The sequence below is a fragment of the Oncorhynchus clarkii genome, chromosome 10, assembly GCF_045791955.1.
Source record: "Oncorhynchus clarkii lewisi isolate Uvic-CL-2024 chromosome 10, UVic_Ocla_1.0, whole genome shotgun sequence".
NCBI lineage: Eukaryota > Metazoa > Chordata > Actinopteri > Salmoniformes > Salmonidae > Oncorhynchus > Oncorhynchus clarkii.
This window is the reverse complement of record NC_092156.1, coordinates 39930888-39947465: the sequence shown is the minus strand read 5'-3', so window position 1 is coordinate 39947465 and position 16578 is coordinate 39930888. Positions and strand designations below refer to the sequence as shown.

Sequence of the window (16578 nt, the reverse complement as noted above, 5' to 3'; positions counted from 1 at the left end):
GTCCTCTTCACCGGCCGTGCAGCAAAAGCCAGCCCTGGTGCTCGATTCGAAGTTTGGGGGAGGGATTTCCAGATCTTTACTATGTCATTGGTTAATATTTTATTCTGTTGACATGTTTTCTTACTGCTAATGCTTCCGACACCTTTTTAGCCCCCACCCCCCCTTACGGATCTTGGCCGAAGCTGTCAAAACCACGCCTATAGAGCTCCACAATTGGTCCGGAAAGCGTAAAATCGGCAATCAAGTGGGCTTGGTTCATTAGTGTCGGGATCCGGGGAGGAGAGACATGTTAGACAGTCACTATACCACGGTGGTCAGAGCAAGACCTCTCAATTCGAACTCCCTATCCGAGTAAAGAGTGATTTTCTTTTTCCGAAAGTTAAGAAGCGAAGCCCAGCTCTACTCTCGAGGTGTCGATGCCGTCTCTTCGACGGATATTATCACGGTGCTGTGTGGGAACCGAGCATCAGGAGTAGCAGTACACTAATTTCTTCCCTCGGTCTGTTAGAGACGTCTGGGACGCATTCGCTCTTGGTTGAGCACGCGAAACTACTTTTATATTTCTGCTCGGTTTACGAAGACATCTGTCTTTTGGATACACACACCAATAGGCTACGTCTACTGAGGGTGGACATAAATAGCGTATAATCATTCTATATCAATTTTTGAATGCACCGATGAGAGATCCAGTTTACACAGGGACTGCCATGGCTTATCACCCTTTCCACGCTCACCGGCCGACCGACTTTCCTATGTCAGCCTTCCTTGCAGCTGCACAGCCTTCCTTTTTCCCTGGACTGACGTTGTCTCACGGCGCTCTCACTAAACCTCTGTCAGGCCATGCTTTATCTGGAGCCGCGGAAGCGGGACTCCATGCGGCGTTGGGTCATCACCATCAAGCGGCTCACCTCCGCTCCCTCAAGAGCTTGGAGCCGGAGGAAGAGGTGGAGGACGACCCCAAAGTCAACCTGGAGGCCAAGGATTTATGGGACCAATTTCACAAAATAGGAACCGAGATGGTTATTACGAAATCAGGAAGGTAAAGACATGCTTAAGTTGAGTTAGGCTACTGTTATGCGTGCATATTATAGGCAATGTTATGTACACTGGTGAGTAAATTTATTTTATTAGGAAATGGTTATAAATGAATCACTCATAGTGATAGTCATACTTGATCAAGTAATAGTAATCCAGAAGGCGGTGTCGCTGGTGCTGCCAAATGCTTTCAAATATTTATGAGAGATTTGCAGGTTCCTAGGCTACTTACTGCATTAGTAGCCAACTATTGTCTCCAAAAAGCACAGATCTATATTTACATTGCACCCCTAATTATCGAAATATGACTGTTTATGAAAGTATGGTTATTGAGTGATTTAGGATAAGCATAGGCTACTGTTCACACATTATAGGGATAGGCCTAACACGAGAATAACAAACGAATGAGCAAATTCAATCAATTAAACAATGCATGCATGTGTCGAAACAAGTGTGTTTGAAGATGAAAATAGTAAGTTGGGCTATGTAGGCGAACTTAAGTGCTGAATTCCAAGGCGTGCCCGTAGACATCTTGGTATAGCCAACACCCCCTCGGTTTTGGAAGTACTTTGGATAACCTTTATTTTCTTCTCAAAGAAACCATTAGAAATATAATGTGTTTACAGTTAGGTATAGTACAATAAACGTGCATAAAATCCAAATATTGTTATTTTTCGAATGCCATGATTTTAAGCCAGATGATTGAAAGGCCCGGTGTGTTCAATATTGTTTTATTCTATTGCAGGAGGATGTTTCCCCCATTCAAAGTTCGTGTCAATGGGCTTGATAAGAAGGCCAAGTATATCCTCCTTATGGATATAGTCTCTGCTGACGACTGCCGCTACAAGTTCCACAACTCGCGTTGGATGGTAGCTGGGAAAGCCGACCCGGAGATGCCCAAACGAATGTACATCCATCCGGACAGCCCTGCCACAGGGGAGCAGTGGATGGCGAAGCCTGTTGCATTTCATAAACTCAAGTTGACTAATAATATCTCCGACAAGCATGGATTTGTACGTCATTTCTTGATTTCATTTGATGATGCTTCGATTAAAGATGAATTTGCCTTTTGTGTAAAACTAACCCGGGCTATTGACAAGGGTTCAATGCCGATATTGCGGATATTCCTCCTATTTTGTAGACGCACATAACACAGGTTTTTGGATTCAATGTAGGGCCTAGACCTAATTGAATTATGGTACATATTATTATGAGGTCAATAGTAGGCCTAGAATAATCTATATTTGTAATGTTTTTGGAGGCTATGACATCAGTTGATACATGATTTAACCTTTATTCATAACCAATAACAATGCAAAATGATGCATTAGAAAATCACAAAAATATTGATAGGACAACAGTAACCCACCATGCATCTCCAAAATAGTTTTAAGGCTCAACAACAGTGGTTCAGATTTGATTTATTGTCTTTAAAAATATTTAATTCGTGGTATATTTCGGTGCAGAGCAGAGTGACAAAGTTTGCAGTTAAGTCAAGTAGCTAGAACCAGGTCAAAGACATAGGGCAGACTTGATCTCTCTTGAATTGATTACGGTAATGTTACCTTTCAGTGAAATTTGGATAAAAAGATTGCAAGTGGGGCGCTTTGAAATGGTAGCAGATACTCACCCAATACTTACATGCAAAAGCAATAACAACTAAGTAACCCAAATACTTCCCAATAGACTACTGTCTACGTCGCTGTAATAGGGCAGTATTTTGAATAGGATTTGAATACAGATTTGATTTTATGGTATTTTTGATAAACAGTAATTCAGTTATTGTTGCCTGCTCTTTCCGTTTTTTTTTTTGCATGTCTAATGTAGGTTAGGACAAATCAAAGTAGGCAAAGCGTTACAATAGCTGTTGCTTTCATAACCATGTTCAGCCTACATAACCTACGCATTTATGAAGTCTTTGAAACATTTTCAAAGATGTTGCAAATCCTTCATAGGTTAATATTAATTGACAAGTGCAGTAAAACATTTGAGAAAAGTTGATATAAATGCATAATCCCACGTAACGGGGTTATATAGGCCTATACATGTAATAAGGCTAATGATAAGGCATAATCAGAATCGTTAGTTCCACATTAGAACCTGGATGTTAGGGGCTGTGCCCCAATGCAGAACACTCGGTCAGTCTGCATTGTCAGCATAAACGCTCGAAATAGTACACCAACGTTTGTAGTAGGCCTACATTTGTTATATTTCACTGTAGAGGAAATCACCGCCCTATACAAATAAATAGTGCATTATTAACATGGTGTGTGTTTCGGTGGAATGTATAAGTTCCCTGCAATAACACAAGAAATACAAGTGCCAACAAATCAACGAAGTCATCATTGTTATTGTCCTCGTCATCTCAGTTCAAACCAAAACGTGTTTCAGCATGATCACCGTAACATATTTTCTGTTTCTTTGCATTCTCAGACTATCCTGAATTCGATGCATAAATACCAGCCCAGATTTCATATAGTGAGGGCCAACGACATTCTGAAGCTCCCTTACAGCACCTTCCGGACATATGTTTTTCCAGAGACAGATTTTATCGCTGTCACTGCATATCAGAATGACAAGGTAAGCTTTACCAGAAGATAATATGCGAAACGTCTATGTTAAATGTTAGAATATTGAATGTTGACTGCTGGATGTGTAAACACGGTTGTGTATTCAGAATTAGACCTGTTCTATTTATGTTTGAGTTTTTATAAACTTATGGTGTGTGTGTGTGTGTGTGTGTGTGTGTGTGTGTGTGTGTGTGTGTGTGTGTGTGTGTGTGTGTGTGTGTGTGTGTGTGTGTGTGTGTGTGTGTGTGTGTGTGTATGTGTGTGTGTGTGTGTGTGTAACACACACACACATATATGCTGATAGTTGAACCTGAGGTGTCAGTTAACTTTCATGTGGAATGTTTTAGTCTCAATAACTTATTTTATATGCCTAATGTTGGCTATAGCAACCCCTCCCTGTTGATGTTAATTGGAGTACATGTTGAAGGCCTAGTGGGCTTGTTGGTATCATTAAATGTATGGTAGAGAGTCACAATCGATTAGAAGGCACTTATCCTCACTATGTCTTTGGGCTACTGCATGGAGACACCAACACAGTTCTGAACAATCAAAGCATGCAATCCACTAACGCAAAGCATGAACACACACAGCTTCTAAAAACTCAAAAGGACAGACGAAAATGAATACATGAACGAATAGTATTGTTCCTAAATAAACAAGGCCGTGTATGTGTGCAATTAAAGTTTAAAAAGTAGCTTGCAATAAAAAGTAGCATTCAGTCTCTGAGAAAATGACATCAGCGTATGCTAATCGGAATTTTAGGTATAGTACTTTCCTTTAAGAAGAATAATGAATAATTGATAAGCTTTAGTAACTACACTTCATCAAAAGAGATGCTTGTCTTGCCTCTAGAGCGCAGGAGATAACAAGCACAGCAGTCCCCAGCACCAAAACATTGCTATTGTTACAAATATTATTCTATCAATAATGCTTATTGATTAATCATTTTGCTTATCATTGGCATAATTATTATTATTTGTATTATTGTTATTAGTGGTAGGTCAAGAATAGTACATTTGAAATACATTTCAGTCTTTTCAGGATCCCATTGTTGATGCCATGCACTCTCGTTTTCTCTACAGATCACACAACTCAAAATTGATCACAACCCATTTGCTAAAGGGTTCAGAGACACGGGAAATGGACGACGGGAAAAGAGGTATATTATTTTATTCGTTATTGAATAAAAAAAGATTAACCTGAAAATATGACCATAAATTGAAAATAATTTCCCCATAGGGATAAACAACAATAATTTGCAGACCAAGCATTATTGTCTAGTGATTTGATCAAAATACAGATGCATTAACTAATCTCAGTCCGGTCTGCAGGAAGCAGTTAACCCTTCCATCGCTGAGCATGTATGAGGACCGGGACCTTAAAGGGGACGGGGACTGTGCCGACTCAGATGACTCCTCCTTTGAACAAACCACCGGAGGGGACTCGGTTCATTCTCCACTGGGACATGTAACTAGTCCACTGAGGTTCAACCGAACCAGTCGAGGTAAGACTGCTCATAAAGCATTGTTTACATTACTTTTCGTGTCCACCAAATTGGTCATTTTGAAGATGCCAGTAATTAAGAAATGATAAACACAAATGGAAACAAACCTTAAGGTTCTTATTATGTGTCATTAACCTGAGGATAATTGGGTGGTTTACAATTGGATAAGAGAGAAAAAATAATATTTGTAGGAGAAAAGAAGAAAACGCGAGAAAGTGGGTAAATCTGTGATTGCTATGTGCTCAGTTGTGACATTAGTTTAGAGTTAAGTAGAAGGTATAAACGTGTGGTACAACATAAAATAATATTAAATCAATTAAAAGGAGAAATAATAGCAGACATTATGATTTATTTACCCACAATATACTATTTTACGTATCAATATCTCTGTAGAACATGAAAGCTAGGCTTCATGCATCAGTGTAACGTGATCCAATGCGCCATCTACTGACAGGTCCATAAACATTCAGCCCCTTGATTACTGTAGTATGGTTTTCAGATCATTATTCGATAGTTATGCATTCGATTATCAACCAAGCACTAAACGAAGGCCTCTAGTTCAACTGCGGAAGCTTTATAGAACGACTTTAAAACATAATGTATGCCAATCTTACCAGCGAAACAAAGTTTTTACGAGCAAAAGGGAAGTGGTTATGAAATTAATGTTAACACTACATCACGACGCCTTCCTTCAAATAATATATAAAGTAATGCCACGCATGTGCTGGTTGTGATATTAAATGGTTTTAGCATACTGGAAGCTATATATAGGCTAGACCTACACATCATAGCCTCTAGTTATTTTTGCTTTAATTGTGCTATAGGCTATGTAAAGCCTTTCATTTAGACTTGAGAGTTTTTAAATACATTATATTATAGTGTATCATAAAATGTAGATCGTTTAATGGAAGTTTGATATAATGTTTTACAGACGACAAGAACTGCACTGACAGTGATCAGGAGCTTGACCCACAAGAGGAGCGCTCCATCGCAGCCAGCAGCCCCGGGCCTGAACCAACCTCTCCTCTCAGCCCTAAAGGCGATAACAGAGTGAGGGATAGGAATCTTCTGGAAAAAAAAAACGAACACCTGGATTCAAGGAAAGAGAGCGACTCTGTGTTCAGTATTCGAAATCTTGAAAAGGACAAGTTAGAGCATAAGCACCGCCAAGAGACGGAACCTACAAAGAACAACACGGATAGTGGGGGCATCAGTGGGGTGAAAGATGGGTTTTCTCCTTTGATGGTACAGACGGAGAGTCCATCACACTTTAGTGCGAGTCACCTGCAGAGTCTGGCATTTTCTGGTTTGCACAGTCAACAGTTCTTTAACCCTTTGAATACGGGACAAATGTTGTTCCACCCCGGACAGTTTGCGATGGCACCAGGGGCATTCTCCACCATGGGCATGGGGCATCTGTTGACATCTGTTTCTGGAGCGAATGGCATGGAAAACGGAAGCCTCTCCTCTCAAAGCGCGGGCTGTCATAGTCACTTTCCGTTCCACTTGTCACAGCACATGCTAGCATCTCAGGTAAAAAGTTAACTTCTACTCTAACTAATTTCAACAGACAAGCATGCATGACAGCAGCAATGCATGCCGGCCTAATAATAATAATTTCTTCCCAACAACGAATTACACCACAATAGATATAGCTGAGGAACACTTCATATTTCTATGAGTTTTCCTGCACAAACTTCTGCAATTGAAGTGTCTTTTTAGCATCACCTTCAATTGCATTCATAATAAATAAGTTCAGTATATTTAATGTAGATGTATGACTTTATGGAGAATGAATAAAGCCGCCTATATTGGGTTATTCCAAACAAAATTGGGACTTTGTGGATGCCTTTTTTTGATTTGATTGAGAACATAATAATATGCTTTTTTAAATGATGGATAGACATAGGGCTACTTTTGTAATGGTAGTAGATTATATTCTTTTTAATAGCCTGTAGGCTACAGTTGTCGATGAAACAGAGACAGAGAGACACAAATGTAACTCTAAAAGGTTTTCAGGGTAAATGTTCAACAAAAAAACATCCATGCACATCGAAGAAGTATGACAGGCCTGGAACCCTGTCTTTGTAGCATTTGTGCATGTATAATAACGCCATCATTTTTTGAACACAGGGAATTTCGATGCCACCTTTTGGAGGACTGTTCCCGTATCCATACACCTACATGGCAGCTGCAGCTGCTGCGGCCTCGGCCCTCCCCTCCTGCACTGCAGCCTCCTCATTGGGCAGAAACCCTTTCCTCACCACCTCCCGACCACGGCTGCGATTCAACCCTTATCAGATACCCACATCTATTCCTTCAAGCACAAACCTGCTCACCACAGGGCTGCCGGGCAGCATCAACGCACCATCCGACCTGTCCAAATCAGGCAGCAGAGAAACAAGTCCTGTATCTGAGCACCACAGCCACAAAGTGGCCAGCCAGAGGACGGCATCCCCCAAAACATCTAAGAAGGATTCCACTAACGAACTGCAAAATATACAGAGGCTGGTCAGAGGACTGGAACAACCCAGAGAAATGTCTCCTGCCATTGACGCTCCAAAGTGACCAGAACCACCTGTTCATTCAAGGTATATTTGACACGATTCTGTCGGGCTATATACACAGTTGTTCTGAGAGTGAGATGGATGGATATGGGCTGACGAGGTGAATTCATCAAATGACATACTATTGGTGATATAGATTCATTTTTCACGTCAGTGTAGGATTGCTGCATGTGTATGGAGAGCATCTCGGCTCCTGAAGGAGGAACGGAGGATGAACAGAGGATGTTGGGGCTGTTCGCTAGGCTATTGATAAGGATAAAGCTACACCCCAAAAATACATTACAATAGATTTCAAAAGGGATGGAAAGGAGACACAGTTAAACTGGTTTCTGAAGCTGTTTTGGAAAGACATTTGTAACTCACAACATGAAACATTAATCTGATTGAATTATTTATGTTTCCAAGAAAATAAATTCTGTAAATATAAGGATAAAATAATACGCAACTTGTTATTAATTTATTCAAATCTGTACATTGGCGTGTATATACTACTTAGATTTCAACTTGTTGCATTTATAATTTCCCCTTTTACATGGAAATATATTGTACATGAACACTATTTAGCGTTTGTTGTTAACCGAATGAGTTTCAAATGTTTGTGATGCATTGCTGTTTATCCCCGCCAGTGAGATGAAATACGAACGAAATGCGTGCCACCTGCATACCCTTTCCGGTCCATGCTATCTGGGATCCTTGGGACGTCCCTACCCCATTGAAGTTGCATTTTAACATGGTTAAGGGAAGGATTAAGGTTAGGGTCAGGGTAAGGGTAAGGGTTAAGGTAAGAGTTTGGGTTAAGGTTAGAGTATGGGTTCAGGTTAAGGTTAGGGTTAGTGTTAGGGTTAGGGACATCCCAAGGATTTCGGATGCTGTTGATGAAACATTGTTTTGCGATACAATGCGCAGCACTGTTCATTTGGCAGGGAAAACTCAGGTTTCTTTTTCTCCAGCACTGAAGACTACCTCGTCAGAGGTAGCTCAATTGGTATCTTTTATGCTGGTTTATTCGGGTAAATTCATACGCATTAATATGCTTTTGTTGAGCTCCTCACACTTTAAATAAAAAGGAATGTGTCATTCAGGTGATGTTTTGTATCAGTTACTTCATTGTCTTCGTTTATTGATAAGCTTGCCTTGTGAAGTACATGTTTGGGAATTAGATTAAAGGCTTGACAAAAAGAACAAGGTAATGCCTTAAAGGCTTTATTCCTTGATAATAAGAGCAAATATTATTTTTCTTACAACAGTTTCTGCATGTCCAATAGTGTTGACCCCTATAGCTTCAACGTCAAAGCAAACGTTTGACAAACTATGGAGTTTAGGTGGGATATAACAGGCCTAAGAGTGCAATTAGTTCGTTTAAACAATATTTTTACTTTTTGAAAGAATTCAAAATATATGTGTATTTTATTATTTCAAACCAGATCCTTCCTTTAATTGCCAATATGTCCCTGTATGTTTAACAGTAGGTTCAAACCAAGCCTAGGTTTCAGTTGGTTTGACATGACAAGTTTGACCAAAATCAAAGTTGTAATCCGTAATTACTATAAAGAAAAAGTACAACTTTGAACATTGTTTCTTTAATATTGTGATGGGTGTATCGAATCAATAACACATCTTAAAATGTATCATAATATTTAATATGACCTACCAATAATATTTTCTGGAACCTTTTGTTGAAACCCAACATTGCAAAAAATAAATTGTGTTCCGCCCCCTGCCGTCGTTGATTAAATAGTACACCCTCAGCATCAAAAGAACTGAGGTCTTTACAAATGTATGGCTAAATAATGAAATCCAATAGCTCTTAAAAACGAGTATATCATAGGCCTATGTGTCCAGCCTGGTCTCGTCTACACCAGAGTCCAGACTGATCTGTCAGTACATTATTTTATTTTTTTATCTCACATTTTAATTCTAGCCTAGCTCAATGTTAGCCTACACTACAAAAACATTGTTGGATACGAAATGTTATCACAAAATCACATAAATAATAAAATGTATATAATTTTCTAGGTTTTTCATTATTCCCTCACCTCCATTTCGAAATATTTTTTTTTATCAAACCTAGTGCATAATTGTTTATTTAAGTTTTTGAGTTTCTGCCTTTTGCATTGTATTATTGGGGCCATATCTGTAATTGTTTATACATACCCTATTGGCTGTATAGTGAACATATTAGTTAGGCTCTCCAGTTATTTAAAAAGTATTCTAAACTTATATTACACACAAACAACCTATTTAGTCGTTCCTATTTCGAGAGTTAAAACTGTAGCCTACAAATTAGAAGTCAATATCGTTCAATGTATTGGAAATTTATATTCAAAGGTGATGTTTATGCTCAAATAGGCTTAACGTTGCAACGCACCACTTCCTTTTTTGTCTGTAGCCTAAAGACGCAAAAAAAATCAAAAATGTTGCAAGCTAGTTGACGAATGTGAATATAATCATATACAGTCATTAGCCTGATCTTAAAACGGTGTGTGTGACAGAGAGAGAGAGAGAGTTGACGGAAATGGCACCGTCTAGTGAAGGGGTTAAGAGTCGCGGCAGGGTGTTTCGCGGGGACTGGGACTTTGGAATCCTTGCAACCCAGCAGCAGACAGTCCTTTGTCCAGGCACCGGCGCCTGTCGCCTGCCTGCCGGCCCCACAACCTCTACACACCCGCGCACGAAGACTGAGTAGGACCTCAGTGACACAGCTCCTAATTAGTGAGCCCTGTCGCCTTTATTCTACAAGGATAATCACAAAACTCATTTTAGTTAGCGCCCATTGTTGCCCTACATTCTGTTATTTCGCAATTAACTGAGCGAGAATCCCCCACCTCTCGACCCCAAGTCCTGAGGAGGAAAACTATTTGTCATGAACATTTAGTCAATGCCTGGTCAGTTAGTGCCTCATCCAAACCTCAAAATGAGTAAAGGGTAAATTTGGGTCGCATGGGGGGGGGGGGGGATTCAAAGATGTATTCTGACCCTGCCACAGGCCTAATCTTGATACATGAACCCTTGATCATATCTAAACTGGGTTTTTAGTTCTCATATACAGTGCATTTGGAAAGTATTCAGACCCCTTGATTACAGCCTTATTCTAAAATGGATTTCATGTTTTTACCCCCACAACAACCTGCACACATCACCCCATAAAGACAAAGCAAAAACAGGTTTTTAAAAATGTTAGCAAATGTAGAAAAAATAACTGAAATCTCACATTTACATTAGTATTCAGACCCTTTACTCAGTACTTTGTTGAAGCACCTTTGGCAGCGATTACAGCCTCAAGTCTTCTTGGTTATGATGCTACAAGCTTGGCACACCTGTATTTGGGGAGTTTCTCCCATTCTTCTCTGCAGATCCTCTCAAGCTCTGTGAGGTTGGATGGGGAGCGTTGCCGCACAGCTATTTTCAGGTCTCTCTATAAATGTTTGATCGGTTCAAGTCAGTGCTCTGGCTGGGCCACTCAAGGACATTCAGAGACTTGTCCTGAAGCCACTCCTGAGTTGTGTGCTTAGGGTCGTTGTCCTGTTGGAAGGTGAACCTTCGCCCCAGTCTGAGGTCCCGAGTGCTCTGGAGCAGGTTTTCATCAAGGATCTCTCTGTACTTTGCTCCGTTCATCTTTCCTTCGATCCTGGCTAGTCTCCCAGTCCCTGCCGCTGAAAAACATTGCCACAGCACGATGCTGCCACCACCATGCTTCACTGTAGGGATGGTGCCAGGTTTTCTCGAGACGTGACACTTGGCATTCAGGCCAAAGAGTTCAATCTTGGTTTCATCAGCCCAGAGAATCTTGTTTCTCATGGTCTAAGAGTCCTTAGGTGCCTTTTGGCAAACTCCAAGCGGGCTGTCATGTGTCTTTTCCTGAGGAGTGGCTTCCGTCTGGCCACTCTACCATAAAGGACTGATTGTTAGAGTGCTGGTTGTCCTTCTGAAAGGTTTTTCCATCTCCACAGAGCAACTCTGGAGCTCTGTCAGAGTAACCTTCGGGTCTTGGTCACCTCCCTGACCAAAGCCCTTCTCCGAATCCTCAGTTTGGCCGGGCGGCCAGCTCTAGGAAGAGTCTTGGTGGTTCCAAACTTCTTCCATTTAAGAATGATGGAGGCCATTGTGCTCTTGGGGACCTTCAATGTTGCAGACATTTTTTGGTACCCTTCCCCAGATCTGTGCCTCGACACAATCCTGTCTCGGAGCTCTACGGACAAGTCCTTCGACCTTGTGGCTTGGTTTTTGCTCTGACATGCATTATCAACTGCAGGACATTATATAGACAGGTGTGTGCATATCCAAATCATGTCCAGTCAATTCAATTTACCACAGGTGGACTCCAATCAAGTTGTAGAAACATCTCAAGGATGATCAATTGAAACAGGATGAGCTCAATTTCGTCTCACAGCAAAGGCTCTGAATACCCATGTAAATAAGGTATTTCTGTTTATTATTTTTTTTATACATTTACAAACATTTCTAAAAACATATTTTCGCTTTTTCATTTTGGGGTATTGTGTGTAGATTGATGATGAAGACAAATGATTTCATGCATTTTAGAATAAGGTTGTAAGGTCACAAAATGTGGACAAAGTCAAGGGGTCTAAATATCTTCCGAATGCACTGTATATGCAAATTGATTTGCTCTCCTGACTATTGAACATTGTTTTATTCTTTCAACGACATGGATTTTTTTTAAATTCTGCAGACAATGAAAACCTTTATCTAGACCTAACCCAATAATGGACTAAAGAAGCCTAACGTTAGGCTTACTCCTTAAAGTCCAAGGACCTTACATGTTATATTTAGAGGTGAATTGGCAGCCAAAACAGCCTGAATTTGTTGCGTCCGTCTTCTGTTTACACACGTGTTCGGAGATGCAGATAGCTATATACACTGAACAAAAATATAAAAGCAACATGTAAAGTGTTGGTCCCATGTTTCATGAGCTGAAATGAAAGATGTCAGAAATTGTCCATACGCATGAAAAGCTTATTTCTGTCAAATTTTGTGCACAAAGTTGTTTACATCCCTGTTAGTGAGCATTTCTCCTTTGCAAAGATAATCCATCCACCTGACAGGTGTGTCATATCAAGAAGCTGTTTTTTTTTTAAACGTTAAAAAAATAATATATAATAATAATAAAAAAATAAAAAATAAAAAACATGATTATTACACAGGTGCACCTTGTGCTGGGTAAAATAAAAGGCCGCTCTAAAATGTACAGTTTTGTCACACAACACAATGTCACAGATGTCTGAAGTTTTGAGGGAGCATGCAATTGGCATGTCTCCAACGTCGTTTTAGATAATTTGGCAGTACGTCCAACCGGCCTCACAACCGCAGACCACGTGTAACCACGCCAGCCTAGGATATCCACATCCAGCTTCTTCACCTGTGGGATCGTCTGAGACCAGCCACCCAGACAGCTGATGAAACTGAGGATTATTTCTGTATGTAATAAATCTCTTTTGTGGAAAAAAATTCTGATTGGCTGGGCCTGGCTCCCCAGTGGGTGGGCCTCTGCCCAGTCATGTGAAATCCATAGATTAGGGCCTAATTTATTTATTTCAATTGACTGATTTCCTTATTTGAACTGTAAAATCAATAAAATCATAGGCTCTAATCTATGTTTCCTTAAACAAGTGCTATGAAGTTAAAGTTTATTGGTCGCAAACACAGATTTTCTGGTGTAGCGAAATAATTGTGTTCTTGCTCCAACATTGCAGTAATAATACCAAGCAATACAAAACACACATAAGAAAGTTAAAATAAAAAACAATTAAGAATATCAGAATGAGTAATTTGGCAAACTTGAGTCAACTTTTTGGATGACATGGGTCCCACTATGTCTGGCGAAAACCAAACACTGCATTCCACAGTAAGAACCTCATACCAACGGTCAAGCATGGTGGTGGTAATGCGATGGTCTGGGAATGTTTTGCTGCCTCAGGACCTGGACGACTTGCCTTAATTGAAGGAACCATGGCTTCTGCTCTGTATCAGGAAATACTACAGGAGAATTTCTGGCCATTCATCTGTGAGCTGAAGCTGAAGCACAGCTGGGTCATGCAGCAAGACAACGTTCCAAAACACACAATCAAGTCTACATGAAAATGGATAAAAAGCTAAACAATTGAAGTTTTGGAATGGCCTAGTCAAAGTTTAGACCTAATCCCAATTGAGATGTTGTGATAGGACTTAAAAACCCACAAATATTGCTGAGTTAAAGCAGTTCTTTATGCAAGAGTGGGCCAAGATTCCCCCGCAGCGATGTAAGAGACTGATCAACAACTAAAGGAAGCATTTTGTTGCAGTCATTGCAGCTAAAGGTGGTACAACCAGTTAATGAGTGGAAGGGGGCAATTCTTTTTTTGCACAGGGGAATTGGGTGTTAAATAACTTTGTTAATCAAATAAATAAAATAAATATCAGTTGGCTTTGTTATTTGTAAGCTCTAATATTAGGTTTTGGTTGAAGATCTGATAACATTCAGTATAAAAAATATGCAGAAAATAGAGAAAATTAGAAAAGGGTCAAATGCTTTTTCACAGCACTGTATATGGCTGAGTTCCTTGATGAGCTTCTTGGCCTTTCTGTGACACCGGGTGCTGTAGATGTCCTGGAGGACAGGAAGTGTTCCCCCGATGATGCGTTGGGCAGACTGCACCACCCTCTGGAGAGCCCTGCGGTTGCAGACGGTGCAATTGCCGTACCAGCTGGTCATACAACAGCCCCAGAGGATGCTCTCAATGGTGCATCTTCAGCCTCCTGAGGTTGAAGAGGCACTGTTGCATCTTCTTCACCACACTATGTGTGAAGGGACCATTTCAGGTCGTCAGTGATGTGCACGCCGAGGAACTTGAAGCTTTTGACCCTCTCCACTGCGGCCCGGTCAATGTAGATGGGGGCGTGCTCTCTCCACTGTCTCGTGTAGTCCACAATCAGCTCCTTAGTTTTGTTGACATTGAGGGAGAGGTTATTTTCCTGGCACCACTCCGCCAGGGCCCTCACCACCTCCCTGTAGACTGTCTCGTCATTGTTGGTAATCAGACCTACCACTGTTGTGTCATCAGCAAACTTGATGAATGAGTTGTAGACGTGCGGGCCACGCGGTCATGGGTGAACAGGGAGGACAGGAGGGGGCGGAGCACCCACCCCGGTGGGGCCCCCGTGTTGAGGATCAGCGAGGTGGAGGTGTTGTTGCCCACCTTCACCACGTGAGATCGGCCCATCAGGAAGTCTAGGACTCAGTTGCACAGTGAGGGGGGTTCAGACCCAGGGCCCTGAGTTTAGTGATGAGCTTGGAGGGCACTATGGTGTTGAAGACTAAGCTGTATTCAATGAACAGAATTCCTACATAGATATTTCTCTTGTCCAGGTGGGATAGGGCAGTGTGAAGTGCAATGGCGACCGCGTCGTCCTTGGATCTGTTGGAGAAGTAGGTGAATTGTAGTGGGTCTAGGTTGTTGAGTAAGTTGGAGGTGATATTGTCCTTAACTAGCCTCTTAAAGAACTTCATGATGACAGAAGTGAGTGCTATGTGACTATAGTCATTTAGTTCAGTTACCTTCACTTTCTTGGGTACAGGAACAATGGTGGACATCGTGAAGCAAGTGAGGACAACAGACTGGGATATGGAGAGATTGGGATATGGAGAGATGACCCGTAGGTGGGTCATGTTGTTTTCCTCGAAGCGGGCGAAGAAAGTATTTAGCTTATCCGGGAGCGAGACGTCAGTGGCTGCAACGTGGCTGGTTTTCCCTTTATAATCCGTGATTGCCTGGAGTCCCTGCCACATACATCTCGTGTCTGAGCCATTACATTTCTCCACTTTGTCCCAGTTCCGTAATTTTTCCTCTTTGATTGCTTTAAAGAGGCCATAGCTGGTCTGTTTGTACATGTCCATGTTCCCAGTCACTTTACCATGGTTAAATACGGTGCTTCGCACTTTCAGTTTTGCGCGAATGCTGCCATCTGTCCATGGTTTTCGGTTCTAATCGTCACACACTACAGAGACAGACGGTTCAGAGCGTAGCACAGTGTTGCAATGTAATATTTTGGCACAAAGGGGGCGGCTCCTTGTAATTCAACATACTTTTGTACTACCTGAAAACTGAGACATGCCATATCATTCCTTCCGCAGCCGGGGGGGCAGTGTTGTCGCTTGGTTCCTTGACCTGATCTATATAACATGAAAATATGGCCTTGTGGGATCCCTAACCCTAACCCTTTTAAAATAATTTCTCACTGATATAAAGAAATATGTTCCTTATGTTTCCAAAACCGTGCCGCAAGTGATCCGTGTTAACGTTTAGAAGCATTGTGGCTCTGAACAAAACTCCCCCTGCCAGAATATACTATGGCCAGTAGGCACTACAGGTGTAGTGGAAACAAACCTGTCTCTAATATTTTTATTATGCAATACAATATTCCCAGCATGGGTTTTTGTAAAAATTGCACTGGAATATGCTCATGCAGACTCAGCTCAGGCTGGATGGTGTATAAAATCAAATCAAGTCAAATCAAATTTATTTATAAAGCCCTTTTTACATCAGATGATATCTCAAAGTGCTGTACAGAACCCCAGCCTAAAACCCCAAACAGCAAGCAATGCAGGTGTAGAAGCACGGTGGCTAGGAACAACTCCCTAGAAAGGCCAGAACCTAGGAAGAAACCTAGAGAGGAACCAGGCTATGAGGGGTGGCCAGTCCTCATCTGGCTGTGCTGGATGGAGATTATAACAGAACATGGCCAAGATATTCAAATGTTCAAAGATGACCAGCAGAGTCAAATAATAATAATCACAGTGGTTGTCGAGGGTGCAACAGGGCAGCAGCTCAGGAGTAAATGTCAGTTGGCTTTTCAAAGCCGATCATTCAGAGTATCTCTACCGCTCCTGCTGTCTCTAGAGAGTTGA

General features: G+C 41.2%; 1 protein-coding gene across 2 annotated transcripts; it reads left to right on the top strand.

The window, feature by feature from the left end:
* Positions 1 to 215: 215 nt before the first annotated feature.
* Positions 216 to 8771, top strand: LOC139418462 (T-box transcription factor TBX2b-like). Of its 2 annotated transcripts, none has more exons than XM_071167931.1 (7): positions 216 to 1039; positions 1781 to 2048; positions 3469 to 3615; positions 4688 to 4764; positions 4937 to 5109; positions 6041 to 6642; positions 7243 to 8771. In XM_071167931.1, the coding sequence occupies exons 1-7, from the start codon at positions 678 to 680 to the stop codon at positions 7675 to 7677; spliced, it is 2064 nt and encodes a 687-aa protein (XP_071024032.1). In that variant the 5' UTR covers positions 216 to 677; the 3' UTR covers positions 7678 to 8771. The 2 variants fall into 2 exon arrangements, with proteins under 2 accessions (XP_071024032.1, XP_071024031.1); XM_071167930.1 differs by having other exon boundaries at positions 258 to 1039; positions 4925 to 5109.
* Positions 8772 to 16578: the final 7807 nt, after the last annotated feature.

What these genes read in the sequence shown, in the direction of transcription:
- LOC139418462 (XM_071167930.1), top strand. Translation starts at nt 678, where the DNA reads ATGAGAGATCCAGTTTACACAGGGACTGCCATGGCTTATCACCCTTTC. An exon ending in TCTCCGACAAGCATGGATTT is followed by an intron (nt 2,049 to 3,468) that starts GTACGTCATTTC and finishes TTGCATTCTCAG; the next exon opens with ACTATCCTGAATTCGATGCA. An exon ending in AGCACATGCTAGCATCTCAG is followed by an intron (nt 6,643 to 7,242) that starts GTAAAAAGTTAA and finishes TTTTGAACACAG; the next exon opens with GGAATTTCGATGCCACCTTT.